Source organism: Neofelis nebulosa, chromosome 17 (genome assembly GCF_028018385.1).
Source record: "Neofelis nebulosa isolate mNeoNeb1 chromosome 17, mNeoNeb1.pri, whole genome shotgun sequence".
Classification (NCBI taxonomy): Eukaryota; Metazoa; Chordata; class Mammalia; order Carnivora; family Felidae; genus Neofelis; species Neofelis nebulosa.
This window is the reverse complement of record NC_080798.1, coordinates 61,875,176-61,895,283: the sequence shown is the minus strand read 5'-3', so window position 1 is coordinate 61,895,283 and position 20,108 is coordinate 61,875,176. Positions and strand designations below refer to the sequence as shown.

The window sequence follows — 20,108 nt, the reverse complement described above, 5'->3', positions numbered from 1 at the left end:
ATTTCAGAGGAAGCTGGGGTGGGGACAGAGAGATGGGGGGAGAGAGAATCCCAAGCAGGCTCTCTGTGTTCAGTGCAGAACCTAACTTGGGGCTCGATCCCACAACTCTGGGATCATGACCTGAGCCAAAACCAAGAGTTGGACATTCAACTGACTGAGCCACCCAGGTGCCCCTATAGGAATGTATTTTTTTTTAATTTTTTAATGTTTATTATTTATTTTTGAGAGAGAAAGAGCACAAGCGGGGGAGGGGCAGAGAGAGAGGGAGACACAGAAACCGAAGCAGCTCCAGGCTCTGAGCTGTCAGCACAGAGTCTGATGTGGGGCTTGAACTCACGAACTGCAAGATCATGACCTGAGCCCAAGTCAGACACTTAACTGACTGAGCCACCCAGGTTCCCCTAGGAATGTAGTTTTACCTTTTCATTTATTTACTTTTGAGAGAGAGAGAGAGAGAGAGAGACACGAAGTGTGAGTGGGGGAGGGGCAGAGACCAAGCGAGACACAGAAACCGAAGCAGCTCCAGGCTCTGAGCTGTCAGCACAGAGCCCGACCCGGGTCTCAAACTCACAGACATCATGACCTGAGCTGAAGTCGGCTGCTTAACCGACTGAGCCACGCAGGTGCCCCATAACTTGTCGTTTTAAATAACCCCTCAGCCCGTCTCTTCAGTCAGGCAAAGCCATAGCGTAAGATTTCAGGGCCCCAAGCGGCTCTGTTTCCCTTTCATTGCAATTGAGTTTCTGTTTCTGTGGCGGAGGCACGGCTGCCGCCAGGCGCCGTGTGACAGATCGCTGTGTGGCGGGCACAGCCCCTCGTGGAGCCGGCCACCTGGCCCTCACGCCGGCCTCTCCCTCCAGGCCTCCTTTGGGAGCTCAAGGGGCTCCCACTGTTGCAGCAAGAAGACGCTGGTCTTCCTCTTCAAGTTCCTGTCAGACCTCGTGCCCTTTGAGGCGCCCCGGTACATGCAGGTGAGTGCAGTCCCAGCCGCCCGGGCGTCCCTCCTCCGTGCAGGCCTCAAAGGAGGGAAGTCATCGTGCCCTGGGCACCGGGGCCACGTTTGGGACGGTCGATCGCCCGGGAACCAGCCGGCGCGCGTCGCTGGCAGGTGGTCGGTGAGCGCGGTGTCGAGTGCAGAGGGTGGGGCGGGTCTGTTGCGGGCCCAGGAGGGTGTCCCCAGCCCCCGCTCAGCGGGAGGAGCACGTGCATGTGCGGTCCAGCCCCGTGTGTGTGCTTTTAAAATGATACGTCTTTTTCCTTCCTCTCTTTCCGTCTTCTGCTTATGCTCTATCTCCTCCTCTCGTAAAAATACATAAACGTTAAGAAAAATTAAAAAAAAAAAGTTTTAAAATAGGTATTTTTTCTTTTCTGTTCTTTTTGTAGCTTCAAGTTTTATTTAAATTCCGGTCAGTTACCATATAAAATGATGCATTTTTATATCAAAGAAGAACCGGAAGGATATACCCCAAAGTGCCCGTGGCCGTTACTTCCAGGGGGGAAGACCTTCATAATTTATTATCTTTTTATTAAATGTCTTAAGTTTATTTATTTTGAGGGAGCATGCACAAACGGGGAAGGGGCAGTGAGAGAGGGAGACAGAAGATCCGAAGCGGGCTTTGCGCCAGCAGCAGCGAGCTCGACGTGGGGCTCGAACTCACGAATGTGAGATGGTGACCTGAGCCAAAGGTGGACGCTCAACCAACTGAGCCCCCTAGGTGCCCTGAGTGTGCATTTTTAGTAACAAATCTATACGAATCTCGTTATTAAAAATGCCTTATTGCAAGCTTTCTTTCTTATTTTATTTAAAAAAAATTTTTTTTTAATGTTTATTTATTTTTGAGACAGAGCATGAACGGGGGAGGGTCAGAGAGAGGGAGACACAGAATCTGAAACAGGCTCTAGGCTCTGAGCTGTCAGCACAGAGCCTGACGCGGGGCTCGAACCCACGGACCGCGAGATCATGACATGAGCCGAAGTCGGCCGCTTAACCGACTGAGCCACCCAGGCGCCCCAAGCTTTCTTTTCTAAAATGAGATGACTATAGCCAGCATTCTTTGGGCGGGTAGGGCACCTGGAGTCTGATTTTCACTTCTTTTTTTGTAAATACGACATTTGCCTTACGTTCCAAAGAATACATCTGACGGGATGGAGGAAGGAGAATAAAGAACTTGCCGCCACTGAGTGAAGCCCAGAACTTCCTTCCCACCCTTCCGTGGGGACTTGACCCCTTGTCTCCTGGGCACTGCTGTGGTGGTGCTGTAGCCGCAGCCCTGGAGGACAGCGCCTGAGCGGGGGCGCTGGGGTGCGGTGGGTGAGGGGCCGGCTCTGTGGGTGGGCCCCACCCCATGCTCTCCCTGGCATGGCCCTCTTCTGAACGCCTCTTCCGTTCCTCTTCTGCTCCATGGATGTCCGTGGGAGCAGGTAAAGACCCTGGGATTCTGTCCCACCTCTGGCTTCAGCCCCCAGGGTCTTTGGCTAACCCTTGGACCCTCCCGACGTCCAACAAGTGCAGCTTTCGGAAGCAGGCTGTTGCTGCCTCCCCGGAAAGTCACCAGCAGTTCATGGGCTGGTGTCACCTGCCATCTGCCATCTGCCCGCAGGCGCACATTCTCCACCCACCGCTGGTGCCAAGCAAGTACCGCTCGCTCCTCACAGACTATGTCACGCTGGCCAAGACGCGTCTGGCCGACCTGAAGGCGAGTCCTGGCCTCCCCTCCCCAGCAACAGCTCCTTCCTCAGCCTTTCCCCGCAGAGCCCAGCGCCTGCCTGGTCCTCCCATCCCCAAACACGTCCCCTCTGCAGGTTTCTCTGGAAAACATGGGCCTCTACGAGGATCTGTCTTCAGCCAGGGATGTGACAGAGGTAATGTCAGCTCGGTTCTACCGCCCCTTGTGGCCTGTCGCCTGTGCTCACCAAGCTCACTCTGAGCTGAGCGTTTGAGCCTTTTCTTTCTGGTGCAGCTTGAGGGTGGGAGCTAACTGGCAGGTACTTACTCTGTGATGCTCTGCCCTTTTCAGAGCAGGAGCAAAGCAGGTCACTGTGTGAAGGAAAGTCTGTCATTTAGATCTTGGTTCATGTGGGTTTGCATAGAGCAGGAGGTCTTTCAAACGGGGTAGGGGGAAGATCACGTTTTTCTAAGAATTACAGAAAAAAACGTTAACTATATTTACGTAAAGCAGAAGTCAGAAGTCCGTATGGTGTTTGTATGCGTTGTTTTGAGAGCCTCAAAAGCTTTGTAAAAGCTGTGAGCTGCCGGAGAGCCCTCACAGCGGCCCGTAACTCGTTCGGTGAATATTTGTTAAGTGTTTAATGCAGCTGTCCATTTAAGATTTCTTGCTGCTCATAAGTCATTTCACATTTTTTTTTAAGTCTCAAAAGTTAAGACTCTTCCCCTTCCCACTTCAGATCTTTCTTTAGACCCTTTTATTCTCCTAGGGGGACCCGGGAGGGTGGCAGAGGGTCCCAGACGTGTCGAGTGGTTAGTGGGGCGGCTCATTGCCAGACGCGAGCTCTCTGAGAGCAGGAAACAGCGGCTGGTGCCTTTGTGTGGTCTTGCTGGTAATGGTTGGAACGTTCCCTTGCCGTGCTGGCAGTGAGCACTCGCCATCCACGTTGACATGGCAGAGCTGTGCTCGAGGGGAGGCTCATGACACCCTTCTCAGTGTCTTTTCTTCCACATCCTGTGTTCCCTTCCCACCCTCCCTGTACGGAGCCAGCCCCACAGCCAAGCGCACCAGGATGTGGAGAAGGCCATCGCAGTGTTTGAACACACAGGGAGAATCCCCTCCGCAGTCATGGAGGCCAGGTAGGGTCGTGCTTCCCCGAGCCGTCCTGTCTGTTCTCAGAGCCAGTCGGAGTAGAATGGCTTTCCTATTTGTGGGTCTCCAAGGGTAGACGTCCAGCAAAAGTCGCGCAGAGCCTTTCTGTGAACCTTGTTTTCTTGATAAAAGCTGACAGGTAGTGTGGAGAAGGGCCCCCATTTAGGGGGTTTAGGGCAATAACTTTGTTACTGATGCTTCATGGGTGACCGAAGTGCAGCCAGGACAGAATCGAATAGCAAAATTGTTGTGGGTTTTGTGTGGTCCTGAAACGTTTTCAGCTGTGGTTACTGTCAGTGTGCGGCAGCTTTTCGAAGGCCTTGCTTCTCAGAGCTGTGACCTGACCCCCGCTCCCAGGATTCCGAGCTCAGCCCCAGGGGAGCGCCCCCAGCTGACCTGAAGTGACCGGCCCAGATCGCACGGCTGTGCGGTGGGCAGAGTGCCTTCCAGATTCCCTGGGACGTGAGCTTGTTGCTTCCCTGTGTGGGAAATGTCCCAAAACGGTGAAAAAGAAGACTTAAAACTGTGGCGTGATGTCACAGCCACGTGATAGGATGTGAGACAGCCTCTGAAATGTAGTGAGTGTCCGTGGAAATGGATTTCATCGTTGTCAGTAAGGGGCCCTAATGCCTGTGTCGTCTGAACGAGTGTGTGACCCTCCTACCCTGCTCTCCTGTGCTGCAGCATCTTCAGGAGACCCTACTACACGGCTCACTTTCTCCCTGCCCTCCTCACGCCTCGAGCGGTCAGTACGTGCGGTCGCGGGCCTGGGGCCCTGCTGGCAGAGAGCGGGTGCCTCACTTGACTCCCATCTTCCCCCGCAGCTCCCGAAAACGCCTGATCCCAGAGCGGCCTTGATCGAGTCCCTGAGGAGGTACGTGAGGACACCTGCTTCCGGGAGGGTTCTTGACAAATGTAAAGGGTTGTGCCTCTTGTGTGGAGGAATGCGTTTCATCTCATGGGTTTTATTTATAAACTATTGGCTCAAAATCAGTTGGTTAAGATTTTAAAAAGAAAATATTTTTGATACTGACTATCATTTTTCACTGAGGATTATCAGTGTGGGGATTCAAGAAAGTCAGGTGATTGGTCCATAATCGCTGTGAAAGAATTTAAGCCAAGAAAGAAGAGAACAGGGAGACTCGGAGCCTTGCTCTGCAGCAGGTTCGGCCGGACCTGAGACCGCAGGGCAGGGCACGCAGCCTTGGCTTCCCAGCTCACGCTAGGATCTCCCCCAGCCGAGAGTTGACCAGCTTCTCTGTCTTCCTTCCTGTAAATCCTGCTTCCCAGTAACCCTCTTACAACACAGCGATAAGAAGGTCGAGGAGAATGAGGCTAGAACGTAAAAGTAAACTTTGTCATCTTATATATAATAGGACTATTCTCTGGGATCCTTATTTTTATTTATTTTGTGTGTAAAAGAATCCAGAAGTACAGAGACCCGTGCAAAAAGTGCTCCTGTGCCTCACTCACATTCATGCTTTGCTGTGCCTTTCCTTTTTTATGTTTTTGTTCAAAATAAAATTGTATAGGTATTGTTGAAACCCTTCTCAATCCAGCTCCCTGACCTGCTTTCCATTTTCCCTCTCTAAGGAAACCATTATCCTGAGGTTCACGTATAATCTTTTTATTTATTTGTTTTTATTTTTTATTTTTTTATTTAAAAAAAAAAATTTTTTTTTTTTAACGTTTATTTATTTTTGAGACAGAGAGAGACAGAGCATGAACGGGGGAGGGGCAGAGAGAGAGGGAGACACAGAATTGGAAGCAGGCTCCAGGCTCTGAGCCATCAGCCCAGAGCCTGATGCGGGGCTCGAACTCACGGACCGTGAGATCGTGACCTGAGCTGGAGTCGGATGCCCAACCGACTGAGCCACCCAGGCGCCCCTGTTTTTATTTTTTTAAGAAAAATTTTTTTAATGTTTTTATTTATTTTTGAAGGAGACAGAGACAGAGCATGAGCGGGGGAGGGGCAGAGAGAGAGGGAGACACAGAATCCGAAGGAGGCTCCAGGCTCCGCCAAGCTGTCGGCACAGAGCCTGACACAGGGCTCAAACTTACAAACCATGAGATCATGGCCTGAGCCGAAGTCGGACACTTAACCGACTGAGCCACCCAGGTGCCCCTTTTTATTTATTTTTTTTAAACATTTTAAAATTTATTTTTAAGAGAGACAGAGTGAGCCAGGGAGTAACAGAGAGGGAGAGAGAGGATCCCAAGCAGGCTCTGCACTACCAGTGCGGAAGCTGACACGGGACTCGGACTTTGAACCATGAGATCATGACCTGAGCCTAAATCAAGAGTTGGACGCTTAACCAACTAAGCCACCCAGGTGCCCCAATCTTTTTCTATTTTTAATTTTATTACATATATTTAAAGGTACAAAGTATGTGTGTATACATGCACATATCACCCCGTGTCCCTCTGCAGTTGGTGTTTTCACTCACCCTGATGGCTCTGGGTCACTTGACCAATAGCATAGAATTCTGTTCTGTGGCAACCAGCTGCCATGTTGCACAACCCCGGGGGTGCTGTGGCCTGCAGCGTGACTACCTTGATTAATTTATCCACCCCCTAGAACAGAACTCTTAGGTTAACTCCATTATAATGCTCTTTTAATAGTGCTTCAGTGAATGTCCTTGGATGTGTATCCATGAAAATTCCAAATTTTTAGGGGTGCCTGGGAGGCTCAATTGGTTAAGTGTACGACTCTGGGTTTTGGCTCAGGCCATGATCCCATGGTTCGTGAGATCGAGCCTCACATTGGGCTCTGTGCTGACAGCACGGAGCCTGCTTTGAAGTCTGTGTCTTCCTTTCTCTCTGCCCTTCCACTGTTTATTCTCTCTCTCTCTCTCTCTCTCTCTCTCTGTCTCTGTCTCTGTCTCTCTCATTCTCTCTCTCTTTCTCTCTCAAACTCAAAAAATTTTAAACTCTGAATTTTTAGTGGAATTTCCTTAATTTATGGATTAATATTGGGTAGTTGACTTTATTGTAACTTTGTTTCTATGAACATCGCATATCTATTTAAGCTTTTCAGTAGTAGATTTTTCTATCTTGTAAATTTTTAGTTAGATTTGCTACTGGGTACCTAGATTTTGTTGTTGTGAATAGCATATTATCTTCTGGGGTTTAAAAAAATTTTTTTTCATTGATTATTGAAGTATAGGTACTCCTGTATCAAGTAACCCTGCTGAACTTATTTATAGTAGGTGATTAGTTGATTTTCTCTGTAGATGAGCACAGTAGATTTCTATGTCGAATAAGTTTGTCTTTTCTGATTTTTATGCCTTTTAGTTTTTGTCTTGTTAAATTGGGTAGGCTTCTTAGTGTAACATGAAATTGTAGAATAAGCTGGCATCGTGTGTTGTTTCTGACTGAAATAGGAATGCTTCTGATGTCTTACCAGTATTTCTATTTGCTGTAGTCTGTATATTTAAAAAAAAAATTAGTGTTTGTTTATTTCTGGGAGAGAGAGACAGAGTGCGAGTGGGGGGAGGGGCAGAGAGAGAGGGAGACACAGAACCCGAAGCAGGTTCCAGGCTCTGAGCTGCCAGCACAGAGCCCGACGCGGGGCTCGAACTCACGAATCGTGAGATCGTGACCTGAGCCAAAGTCAGATGATTAACCGACTGAGCCCCCTAGGTGCCCCTGTAGTCTTTATATTTTCATTTCCTTTAACATATTCAGAAAATTCCCTCTGCAGATTTGCTAAGGACTTTTAGCATCAATTTATGTTTTTTTGCATCTCTGAAGGTGGTTTTTGCTGCTGTGAAATATGTGATAGATTACAGTGATTTTTCCACTTTCCTTGCATTGTGGATCACCTGCTTTGTAACGATTTTTTATCACATGGGCTGTTGAACGTGGTTTCATGATGACTTTATTTAGGATTTTTGCATCTGTGTCTCATACTTTTTTTTAATTCATGTTGGCTGCTTTGGCATCAAGGCTGTATTCCATTCTCATGGAATGAATTGGGTAGCCTTCCCTCTTTCCTGTCTTCTGAAACAATTCATGTAGCACAAGGATTCTGCGTCTCTTAAAGTTTGATAAAACTTGGCTATAATATCTTTTCCTCATGTCTGTCTCAGAGGCAAACTATTGACAACTGAATCGGTTTCTTTCTTTCTTTTTTTTTTTTTTTCTTGTTTATTTATTTAGAGAGAGTGCATGACAGCCAGGGAGGGGCAGAGAGGGAGAGAGAATCCCAGGCAGACTCCGCACTGCCAGTGCAGACCTTGACAGGGGGCTCAGGCCCACAAGCTGTGGGATCGTGACCTGAGCCCAAATCGAGAGTCGGAGGCTTTACCTACTGAGCCCCGTGGGCACCCTTATTATTTCCTGCTTTCTTTGACTTCACGCTGTCGTTCTTAAGTTCTTAAGCTGGTTGTTTAACTCAGTGTTTTACAGTCTTTCTTATGTTTTAGTTTAGTTTTGTTTTGGTTTGGTTTTGCTTATTTATTTTGAGAGAGAGAGACAGGGCACAAGCAGGGGAGGAGCAGAGACAGGGAGACACAGATCTGAAGCAGGCTCCAGGCTCTGAGCTGTCAGCACAGAGCCCGTGGGCTGTGAGATCATGACCTAAGCCAAATTTGGACGCTTAACTGACTGAGCCACTCACGTGCCCCTCTTTCTTGTGTTTTAATAGAGGCGTAGCTTAATAAAGTTTACCTCTAAGTGTTAACTTCAGTGCCTTCCAGAAGTTTCAACATATAGTTCTTACATTGTCATTCAGTTCTAGATATTTTATTACTTGTGTTATGGTTTTCTTGTAATTATGAGTTAGTTATAAACGAATTAAAACATTTTCCGAACATATAGGTGTTTGCCCCTGAGCTTTTATTGTTAATTTCTAATTACATTATTTTCAAAGATGATTTGCTTTTTACGGATTTTTAAAATATTTATGTATGTATGTATGTATTTATTTACTTATTTTGAGAGAGCGTGAGTGAGCAAGGGGCTGAGAGAGAGGGAGAGAGAGTGCGTATCCCGAAGTGGGGCTGGAATTCCTCAACCATGAGATCATGACCTGAGCCTTAGTTGGATGCTTAACTGACTGTAGCACCCAGGTGCCCTGATGGATTTTGTTTTGAGACTTTCCCTTAGATCTCGTACGTGTTCAGCATTTGTAAACATTTCCTTTGTATTCTTTACTTTGGAGGTATAGGGTCTGTCTGTTAAATTGTACTTGTTCCCAAGTTTTCTGTATCTTGACCAGAATTCTGTCACTTTGGTTTATCGGTTTATTAAGGATGTTTTTGTGGTTTTGTCATTTTCTCCTTGTAATTCTGTCAGATTTGTCTTTATGCATTTTGAAGCCTATGTTACTACTTGCAAACAAGTTTTTATGATTGTTAAAATAAAGCCTTCAAAATATAGCCACCTTGCTGGATATTTTTTTATTATGCAATGTCTTTATTAGGCTTTATTTATTTATTAGGCTGTTAATGCCAGCTTTTTTTTTTTTTTTTTTTTTTCCTTTTTGGTGTTTGCATGGTATGGCTTCCTAATTTTTTGACATTTATTTCTAGGCTTTAAAAATTGTTTTTGTCAAAGTTAAGAATGCAGATTGAAGAGTCAGTTCTATAAAGTTTATTAAGAGAAATAGTCATTCCCTCCCCTCCACGCCTCCCTGCCATTTCTTTTTCTCTGGAGGCGACCATTTTCAAGTTTTGACTGATTTTTGTTATTTATCTCCATATTTCTAAATAATATTCTTATTTTGCTAGCAACTTACCACTTTTTTTGTTGTTTTAGGCAATATCAGTTGGTTTTCCGCTATTTGAGGATGAAGACCTAGGTTTTTTGCTTCTACCCACACAAGTAGATGTCCTTCATACAAAAAAATTTTTTTAATTTTAAAACTCACTTTTTTTTTTTGTTTGTTTGTTTGTTTGTTTTAGGGCTATATAAACACTATTCAGAGCTCACCATTAGGAATGTAACTACCTTCATTTCTGTGGGGCTCCTAATTCTCTTTGTTTTATCTTAATCTTTTTTGTATGTGTCATTCAGCTGCTAGCCAAACCCGCCTTCTCAGTGTCCTCTCACTCAGACCTTCAAGTGCTCACTCTGTCGCTTCCGAGAGAGAAAGGCCTTCTGGAGCCTTCTAGCTGGCTCCACTCTGAATTGTTAGCTTTTTCTGCGATCCTCGTATCTTCCTTTGACCACCTGGGAATGTCTTTGATTCTTCTCTTTCCTGGACCCTAGACCATCCTGTTTCTGGATTTACTCCCGTGTTTTGGTGGAACACATCCTACTGAAGCTTTTTAAGAAGGGTGAATGGGAGGTAGCCTTTTTTTTTTGACATTTTATTCAGCCCTCACATTTGATAGTTAATTTGACTGGGTGTAGAAATGTAGAAATCTTCCTTGGAAATATTTTCCCTCACATTTGTAAAATCTTGATCTATTGATGTGTAGCTTCCAGTGTCGCTATTGAGGTGTTCGTTTCTGATTCTTTTCACGTGACATGTGTTTTTCTCTCTGGAGATTTGCGGTATCTTTTTTTTATCGTTTCCTGGGTTTTCAAATTTCATTGCAATGTATTTTGGTGTGGGTCTCATTTCATTTCTTGGCTAGGCGGATGGTGGGCCTTTTAATCTGGAAATTCGTGTCCTTCAGAACAAAGAAGTTTTCTCGGATATTTCAAAACCTTTTGTTAAGAAAAATTTAAGATAGAAATGTAGGATAGTACTTATGTAGCCCTCAAATTCCTCTGTCCACCCACCATTCTGGGCCATTTTGTTTTTATTTTTAGGGAGAGAGAGTGCATGTGTGTGTGCACACAAATGGGGTAGGAGTTGAGAGAGAGAGAGCGAGAGAGAGAGAGCAAGAATCCCAAGCAGGCTCCATGCCCAGCATAGCTCCTGACGAGGGGCTCGATCTCATGACTGTGAGATCATGACCTGAGCCAAAATCGGTGGTCAGACACTCCACTGACTGAGCTGCCCACACACCCTCTTCTGGGCTGTTTTGAAGCAAACCACAGACACGGACTGCTTGATCCCGCTTACTTCAGAGCGGGTCTCCTTTCCTGCCTGGTTTCTTCTCGGGGCTTTTCCTTTTCAGACATTACACCACCAGGATTGTCTCCTGACTTGTTCTCTGTTACATTTTGCATGTCTGGTCTTTTGGGTTTTTTTTTTTTTCTCTTTTCCGGGAGATTTCTTCTGGTTAACTTGCCTGTTCTTTCTGTCACTGGATTTTTCTGTTTATGGAAATCCATTCTCCTCTAATCGCTGCGGTGTTTGATCTTAGGTCTCTGAGGATGAGCGATGTCTGAAGTGTTCTTTTCTGTGAATTTTTCCATTTCCTTAGATGTGCTCTTTCATTTTATTTGCCTTGCTTTCTAATCTGTAAGCTACCCGCCTTCCAGTCTCTGGGGCAGTTGTGTGCTCCTCTGCTCCAGCCTGTCTGTCCTCTGCCTTGCTTTGGCCTTGGATGGCACTCCCATTCTGGAATATGGCCACCTCCCTCCTCCTTTTCCTGGCTCATCATCAGGCCTTGCGGCACTGTGGGCAGGCCTCCTTCCTGCCTCGCTGCTCACTTGGAGACTTTGTGTCCCGCAGGCTAGGCCATTGCCCGTGTCCCATACTTGGGCTGCTCTTCTGAAGGTGACTCCACAGCTCTTGTCCTTGGACTTGTCACTGTGCCATGAGAATGTGCCAGCCAGGGGTCCATGCCCTGCAAAACCCTTATCACAGGACTTTGTTCTATAATTCTCTGTATTTCTAATGACATCAGTTGGGTGCTTTTCTCAGTATTATTCATTAAAAGTAATAAAAGTCCTCTTTAAAATTTGGAAATTACCCAAACTTTAACGAGAGAAGTAAAAATCATTTATAATCTCACTACCCTGTGAAAACCACGGTTGGCAGATAGGTGTATATGGCAAATTATGAAACACTAAGAACCATTTGAGTCCATGCATATAATGGGTTTTTTCTAAAAACAGAGTCCTACCATAAGGTATGGATAGTAGACTATATCATGTATTTTTGTTTTATGATAGTTTTTGAAATTGTAAGCTTGCGAACTAATTTGAGTCCTGGTTGACTTGGTTTTCATGTTTTCTCCTGATCCAGAGCAGATAAAATTCCCCTGTCTCTGTACTCCGCCTACTGCCAGGCCTGCTCCACTGCCGAAGAGAAGAAGCCAGAAAGTAAGGTTATGGGTCTCTCCATCCCTGTGTCAGGCACTTTTCCGCATCCCGGGTCCTGAGGTGTGGGGGTGGGTGACAGACACCTCAGTGTGCGTGGTCTGGTTAAGTCGGGACGGACGCGCCCTAGTCGTCAGGTCCTGGGCTCCCAGCCTGGGAGCCCCGGAGGGTTACCTGCCAGAGCCCTTCCCTGAGGTTCTGCATGAGGCCGGGATGTGCTTGCTGCTCGCCTGTTCTGACGCAGGCTTTAAATTCAGGGGACCTCCCGGACCAGGAAGCCAGACTTGACGTCTGTTGTGTCGGTTCTGACGCGTGGCGTGGTGGCTGGTCTGCGGCGGCTTTCTCTTTGGACGGTTGAGTCCTGTGGCGGGCTGGGGATCGCTCGGCTCACAGGAGTCAGTGATGTCGACCCAGGTCCCGTGTGTGGCAGCGGCGTGCGTCGGGAGACCTCGGTGCTCCGAGCGGCTGGGCGGACTTGCTGGGCGGTGGAGCGGCCTGTGTCTCGGCAGGAGCCGTACCGTGAAGCCGTTCTTGTTCGCCACTTTAAATCCTCTGACATTTGCGGGGCCTCCTGGGCCGAATGAGGTGGCGATTTCTGGTTCTGTCTGCCAGAACCTTCCTGTTACACGCATGGGTGCTCTCTCACAGTCACGGAGACCCGGGAGACTTGAGTGGGCAAAGAACGACGGTCCCGGGTCCCCTGCTCGTTCGGACCAGTACTGCAACAGCTCACCGTTGTGGGGCTCCCAGGAGGCAGTGGGGCTGCGTCCAGTGTGGTGGGGGGGGGGGGGGGGGGCCGCGCCCCTCCGGCCCCGGCCCCCTGGCCCTGCCTTAGGGGCCTCGCGGATGTTTTCTGTCTCATCCGGTAGGGCTTATAAACGAAGACTCATCACTTCTAGTTTCGTTTCGGTGTCTCCCATGTGAGGCTCGCTGTGGACACTCGGTGTCTTCTCTGGCGACACCAGAACTCGAACTTGTATTTTTAAAACAATTTGCGGTGTGCTTTTCTTTGTATAATGAAAATTCTGTGTTTGGACTCCTGGGTGGCTCAGTCGGGGGAGCACGTGGCTCTGGATCTCGGGATCGTGAGTTCCAGCCCGACGTTGGGTATACAGTTTACATTTAAAAAGTTAGAAAACATTTTTTTGAAGAAGTATCTTTGTTTTACAAATATATGATCAGATCTAATCTGTTTTCAAAAATCTCGTAGACATGTTGAGAGCTGATAATCCTCTCTTGTATATTAATTTTTAAGTTTTCTCCTTTACATCTTTTTTTTTAATATCCTATTATAAAAAACAGTAGGACATTACTTAAAAGTTTTAGAAATGGAATAAATTATGACCCATCCACAATTCTACGTACCCACCGAGACCCCCTCGCCATGCTTCTGGTCCTTCTTTACATATGTGTTTTTCACACTTAGGGCAATGTTGCGCATAGAACCATGTTTTTTCTTTCTTTTTCACTGTTTTTAATTAAAAATTTTTTTAAGGTTTATTTTTGAGAGAGGAAGAGAATAGAGCATGTATGCTAAAGCAGGGGAGGGGCAGACAGAGAGGGAAACCCAGGATCTGAAGCAGGCTCTGTGCTGACAGCAGAGAGCCTGATGTGGGGCTCGAACTCAGGAATTGTGAGATCCTGACCTAAGCTGAAGTCGATCGCTTAACTGACTGAGCCACCCGGGTGCCCCAAATCATGTTTTTTCTTAAATTACTACATTTACAAACAAGTTTCTGATACCAGTGACGGGTGCCCAGCAGTGCAGCGCCTCGTGGAGTCCTGGCGCCTCTGTCTGCCGTGGACACGGAGAGGCCGCATCCAGCTGTGCGTGTCCCGTCATTTCTCAGGTGCAGCCCCGGGAATGAAGGTGGAAGCTGTCTGTGCCGAGGGACCCTTGGGACCACTCGCGGCCGCGCTAAGAGAGCTCAGAGCCGCGATGACGGACCCCACGCAGTATGACGGTGAGGACATGGCTGTGCACAGGGCCATCTGCAGTGGGTGTTGGAGGGACGAGTGGACGTCCAGCCGTGGCCAGGGCTCAGTGGCCGTGGTAGTTAAGCGTGATGACAGCGCTGGCGGATGCTGAGGACGTGCCTCCTTTCACCTGGGATGGGATGGGAGACGGGTCTGTCGTTCAGGCTGTCACAGACCCTCAGCAGGTTGAATACTCTGCTCTTGGAGCTCCTAGCAGAACAGGTAATGAGGAGGAAGAAAAGTGACGGCACCAAGGTGTGGGGTTTTCTTTCTTAACTGAGTAGCTGTAACCCTGAACACTGGGCCTCTGCTTCTGCGTGACCATTTTCTGTAAAATGGTGAGTTGTGAATGATTCACCTCATGTGGTGTGTGGCAGTCCATAAAACAAAATGCTGACTTCCCCTACTTTGGAGATTTTTGGTAGGGAAAATGTAGAATGTAATGGAAAAAAAGCCGTGTTTTTCCTGGTACCTGTAAGAGATTTTTATAGATGATAAACCCATTTTATTCAAACCAGGACAGAATATCCCACGAGAGCCTCACAGAGGAAAGATTAACGGCACCGCCTCAGTTTCCCTTGCTCCGTGTAGCGTCTCCTCCGCGACCATAGGGCCATGGCCTTGCCGAACTGCGCTCCTGCAGAATTTGGCGCGAGGGGACACTGAGGTCTGCGTCAGCCTTGTTGCTCACAGTAGTTTCCGTTGCCGGCCAGCACAGTCGGCCTGTCGCCTGACCTCCGGCGCCCGGAGGCTGTGTGGCTCCTCGCCTTTGGCAGACCGACCGTGGGGCGTGGAGCAGACGCGGTGCCGTGTGGGAGGGTTGGCCTGCGACTTCAGATGGAGAACATGCATCCAGGGTGAAAGAGAACCGCCCAGATGATCCCAGGCCGTGAGGATGGCTGTCCTGCTCACCCGCAGCGTGCTCCCACCGCCCGGCCGGCGGAGGAGCGCCGCCCTGAGGCTCGTGGCCCTGGTAGCGCCGGAGACGGGGCTGCCGTGAGCCGCATCGCGCGGGAACGCCGGCGCCCCCTGCAGGCAGCTCGTTGCGAGCGGGAACGCCACCGCCCCCTGCAGGCAGCCCGCGTTCCCCTGCTCGTCTAACTGGGTTTCTCTACGTGCAGTTGTGGCTGCTCGGGTGGCGGTTGTTTCTGAGCGGCTGGACGCCGCCTTGGGCCGCGCTGAGGAGGACGGCAGCTCTGGGGGATCGCAGATTCAGCTCAGCGTCCTCACGCCAGGCCTGGAGCAGCAGGAACGGGAGGTGAGTGTGGGATGCCTGGCCTATGCTGCCGAGCGGGGCCGGATTGTGTAAGAAGTCCCGGGTGTGCGGGCCTCCTCTCCACCCCGTGTTTTGCCAGGCGAACCGTGTACGTGGAAATGACACCCGGGAGCCGGGCAGTGTTGGGCCTGGGCTCGGCCGGCCCCGGCCTGTTTGTGTACAAACTTTTTAAATTTCTAGAGGAGAACACACAGCGGAACCCATCTGTGGCCCCAGAGCCCAAAACAGTTTACTCCTTGGCCCTGTACGGACAAGGTGTGCTGAGCCTGTTCTCTGCTGTGAAATTTCACAACGCCTGGCCTGCTGTCTTCCAGGATGTGGGAATGGGGTTCTGGTGCCAGTTGGTGTGATGGTTTCCTCTCCAGACGCAGGCCTGCCTTGCTTACACGTTGCTCTCGGGGACTCTGAGCTCTCGGTGACCATCTGTCTCTCTCAGGTCGCGGACCTCCTGCTGACGTGTTTTTGTCAGAACCTGATCGTAGCTTCCGGCTTCGCCTCGCCAGACAGGTAGAGGCTGGGGGTTTTCACTGGGCGCTTTGGGGCTCTGCTGGGGGCGGCCGGGGTGCTCGGAGCAGGCCTCCCTCGGGGAGTGGGGTTTCTCCCTGTTTTCTGTGATGAGGGGCAGGGCTGCCCACTCCTTGTCGACCTCTGACCTTTGGTCCTGGATCCTGCCTTCTGGCTTCTGTACTGGTTGAGGGTCCCCGGTGGGGTGAAGGGGCAGTGCGGAGACTCGGCAGAGATGAAGCATCCCCCCCGGAGACCTCGCCATTGGGGGAACAGCTTACGTCTTTCTCGGGCACCCTTCGCTCCTCCGGAAGAATCCGTGGGAGGGCCGTGCAGGGCCAGGAGTGGCCAGATTGCTGGTCTCTGGCTGTCTCTGCAGGCAGGGCCCCTGGGCTTCTCGCTTAGTGACGGCCATGTGTGGACGCAGGCTCCTTCCTGTCGTGCTCACCAGGCTCTGCCAGCTGCTCCGTCACCAGGTACGGCCGCCGCCTCTCTCCGCCTGCCTGGGAAGTGGGCTCTGCCCTCCTTCCTGCAGAAACACTCTCTCCGTTTCAGGGCCCAAGCCTGAGTGCCTCCCACGTGCTGGGGTTGGCCGCCCTGGTCGTCCACCTGGCCCAGTCCAGGTCTGTGCTCCCAGAGGTGCCTGTGGGCCTCCCTGCCCCCGCCGAGGGCCTGTCCGTCGCAGAGTTCTTCAGTAGCCTCCTGACGTTTAGTACCTCGGAGACCTCGCTCTTCTGCCTGAAGTGAGCTGCCCTCACATCCGCTGTGCCTCCCCGTGCTGGACAGAAGTCACATACGCACCAAATGCAATTGGCCAACACAGACATGCTCCACGGATAATCATTCTGGAGTCTTACGTTGTATTTATGTGTCTGTGTTTCTTTGTTTACAAAAATGAGGTAGTGCTACCTTAGAAACTGCTTCTGAAGACGTTAACAACGGACTGTAGACGTCCTTCCACGTTGGGAAGGGTTGTGAGCACTACCGGGTTTTGTCTTGGGGGCGCCTGGCATGTGGTGGGACCCGTCCCTGCTTCCCCTGTGGTTAGCAGCTGCTTCTCTGGAGTGAGAGCCTGCACGTGGAGCTGCCCTATGTAGAGAGACTTGTCTCAAAGGGTTTCGAGACCCATCATTCTACAGATCTGTGCCAGCGTGTACCCCTACTGCCCCTCATTCACCGCTGTGGGCCAGACCCGTTCCAGGACTGGGGTGGAGTCCCACCCCTGCCTTCTGTGTGGGGGCACCTGGCAAGTTGATAGTGTGGCGTATGCAGCGTGGCAGGTGCTGGGGCAGGGCCCTGGGAGTCTAGGCCGAAACGGGTGCAAGGTGCATAGAGGAAGGGTCAGGGCGGGAGCCAGGAGGCTCCGGAAGAGTTGTGCGCAGGGGCTGGGACCGCAGTTCATGGAAAGAACTGACAGAAGGCACAAGGGGATCGTAACTGGGCGAGGGGAGAGAACACAACGCCTGCCCTGGACCACGGCCCCCGACACCTGCGCCACCCCCACGGGAAGCACAGTGGCCCAGCCTCTCGGGCTTTGGGCAGCACGGACAGGCAGGCCCTGTTGGCGTCAGTCCTGACTTCCCCTGGGCCCCACGGTCAGTCTCTTCTCATGGGGCCCTTCCCCTCAACGCCTCACAACCCACCACAGGCGGGCAGAGGCTCCCCCTGAGTGAGGCTGAGTTTAAACGTGGGCGTGCTGCCCTCTTGTCCTGAAGACTGCTTTTTTTGTTTGTTTTTTAACGTTTACTTTTTGAGAGAGAGTGGGGAAGGGACGGCGGGGGGGCGGTGGTGGACAGAGGATCCGAAGCAGGCTCTGTGCCGACAGCAGAGAGCCTGACGTGGGGCTCGAACCCACGAACTGAGATTATGACCTGAAACCAAGTTGGACGCTCAACCGAGTCACCCAGGTGCCCTGTTCTGGCCGTGGCTCTTCGGCGTGCAGTGACCGCAAGCCCTTATTTGTACAGTCTTACTGTTTGTGTGTTCTCTGGGTCTGTGCCTTCAGTGTAGATAAAGCTCAGATCCACGGTTGTGACTTGGGGGCGTTTCCCCGAGGCCTTGGGAGCTGGCCTGGCCTGGAGTAGAGGCCAGGGGCTAATCCTCAGGCCATCTGGTTTAGAATGCACTCAGTTCACTTGGGTGAAATTCACACTTTTATTGCATTCCTTGTTACGCACGGGTCGCATTTCTACATTACTTGTTTTCTATTTTCAGATTTTGTACAGCGGTGATTTCTTACTCTTTGTGTAAATATTCTTCCTTATCACGGGATACTCTGTGCGGCTGCTTGTCTCCAGCCCTCGTGAAGAAGGTGAGTCTGTGCAGTCCCTTTTCCCCATTCTTGGAGTCTCCCGTTTCAACGCAGGTTTCTAGCCAAACGTTGGAGGTCTCTTGTCTGCCCACCCACGTCTCTGTGTGCCCGGTGTGCTGGTTAGTTATCAGATCATCTCTTCTCTGGGCTGAACGCTGCGTTTTTCTTCTGTTCTCAGAGTTAAGATGAAGGGATGAAAGATGACAAAGACCACAATTGTCCCCCACTCCCTTCCTCCCTCCCCCTCTTCCCCCCTTCCTTCCTTCCTTCCCTCCCCCCTCCCCCCCTCCTCCCTCCCTCGCACCCCCCGTCTGCCTTCCCTCCCTCCCTCCCTTATTCATTCTAAATGTTTTATTTATTTACTTTTTGTTGTTTTCACTTATTTATTTTTTGAAAGAGAGATAGCAAGCTGGGGAGGGCAGAAAGGGGGGGAGGGAGAGAATTCCAGGCAGGCTCCACACTATCCGCGCAGACCCTGATGTGGGGCTCGAACTCACAAATGGTGAGATTGTGACCTGAGCTGAGATCAACGGTCTGAGGCTTGACCGACTGAGCCACCCTGGCACCCCCAAACATACATCCCACTTTTAAAAGAAATAGATACTGATTTTTGTAAAATGGGTACATTAAAAGGTAAATATTAATGAAAAGTATCTTCTTATTTAAAGAAGAATTCTGAGTTTTGTCCAAAGACTTCCCTCATCTAGTGAATGCTTCTTATATTTATTCTAAGGCCAGAGAAGTTTAAAGATGCGTGTCAGAAGCCTTCAGTGGCAAAAGTGAATTTGAAGTTACAGTGGGAACCAGCATTCTTACTCGGGCGGAGTTTTAAGGAACATCTCATGGTGTTCAGTGCACATCTCCGTTGTGGGCGCCATTAGAATCCGCTGAGCTGGCCCTACCCGGAGGGTGAAGTGGGGTCCGGGCACACTTGTGCCCCCATCGTTGGCGTTGAGGAACTTAGTCCCAGCTGCCAACATTTTGAAACATGGAACAGATTAGAAGTGGCCCAGACAAGGAAGTCCCTGACTCCACGTGTCCCTGGGGGCCCTCCCCCCGCCCCCTCAGCTCAGTAAACATGGGAAGAAGTCTAATCTCCTAATGGCAGAGATAAATAAATTAATTCACCGACACAGTGTTTTGCTTGTCCGGTTGGCACCCTCTCTTAGTGGAATCTCTGGTGCCAGCAGCGGTCTGGGAAGACCACCGTTCGCTGCCATGGGGTCACCACCGCCGTGTGGAGGGCAGCCTGGAGCCCGCACTTCTGCCTCAGATGTTAGGATTTACGGACAGGGCTGCTGACCGACGTGCCCTCTGTAACTGCACACAGGGTGCAGGCCGCGACAGGGGGACGGCCCAGGGTCTTCGGGATGCCCTGCCCCCTGCGCACGGCCGGGTTACTGGCGTATCTTCTCAACTGCTTGCGACCCACGTGACGCTGTCTCTCTTCAGTTTCAGTTCATTATACTGAGACTGTTCCCAGAAGCCCGAGATCCCCTCTGTCCGGAGGACACAGCCGACCCTCCCTGGAGGCCCTTGTGCCGGCCCTCTGCAGACTGGCAGCAAGCCGCCCTCTGTCTGTGGAAACAGAGAACCTTCCAGGAACTGTTGAAGGAGAAAGAATTTCACGTAGGTCCCGCTGCCCCTTTCCTGCTTCTCCCCTCGTTCTAACTCACAAGAGTTTGCGGGGAGATTGGGGGCCTCCTGAGGATATGGCGGGCAGGCAGCTGGGCCTGACCCAGTGACCCTGGAGGAGCACAGAAGTGGCTTTGATTGAAATCGTTATTGGGATCGATGCAGATTCACACAGTTGTAAGAAATTAGAAAGGTCGTTTCCACTCTGCCCACTTTTCCTCGGCACTAACATGTTGTGGAAGATTTTGAGGGTGAGTGAAACAGCCTTCACGCCTACCTGCCAGGCTCCCGTTTGGGGTGGGCTCCTCTGGGCAACGTCACTGTGAGCCTGGCCTGCTCCGGCCCCCCTGCCCACGCTGCCTCTTCATAACTTCTCATTTATTCCGTGGATGTTTATGTCCTTATTTTGGTCTTGAGAGGAAAA

At 50.2% G+C, this 20,108-nt stretch overlaps 1 protein-coding gene and 1 long non-coding RNA gene across 11 annotated transcripts in view; one reads left to right on the top strand and one right to left on the bottom strand.

The window, feature by feature from the left end:
* FANCA (FA complementation group A) overlaps positions 1–20,108 on the top strand; it is a 61,850-nt gene that overhangs the window by 25,743 nt on the left and 15,999 nt on the right. For all 10 annotated transcript variants that reach the window (XR_009256271.1, XR_009256272.1, XM_058709579.1 and 7 more), the window contains 14 exons: positions 861–971; positions 2,601–2,696; positions 2,803–2,862; positions 3,717–3,805; positions 4,503–4,563; positions 4,643–4,692; positions 11,908–11,984; positions 13,832–13,945; positions 15,080–15,216; positions 15,671–15,741; positions 16,118–16,214; positions 16,294–16,481; positions 17,953–18,049; positions 19,502–19,678. Coding sequence is in view for 8 of the 10 variants with exons in the window: in XM_058709579.1 (XP_058565562.1) it covers positions 861–971; positions 2,601–2,696; positions 2,803–2,862; positions 3,717–3,805; positions 4,503–4,563; positions 4,643–4,692; positions 11,908–11,984; positions 13,832–13,945; positions 15,080–15,216; positions 15,671–15,741; positions 16,118–16,214; positions 16,294–16,481; positions 17,953–18,049; positions 19,502–19,678 (1,425 nt within the window). In the remaining 2 variants the exon portion in view is untranslated. The remainder of the gene's footprint in view (positions 1–860; positions 972–2,600; positions 2,697–2,802; positions 2,863–3,716; positions 3,806–4,502; positions 4,564–4,642; positions 4,693–11,907; positions 11,985–13,831; positions 13,946–15,079; positions 15,217–15,670; positions 15,742–16,117; positions 16,215–16,293; positions 16,482–17,952; positions 18,050–19,501; positions 19,679–20,108) is intronic.
* On the bottom strand, positions 18,153–19,506 carry LOC131500411 (uncharacterized). Its single transcript, XR_009256276.1, has 2 exons — positions 18,866–19,506; positions 18,153–18,217 (listed from the first exon to the last, which is right to left on the bottom strand). It is a non-coding gene; the product is annotated as an uncharacterized LOC131500411 (long non-coding RNA).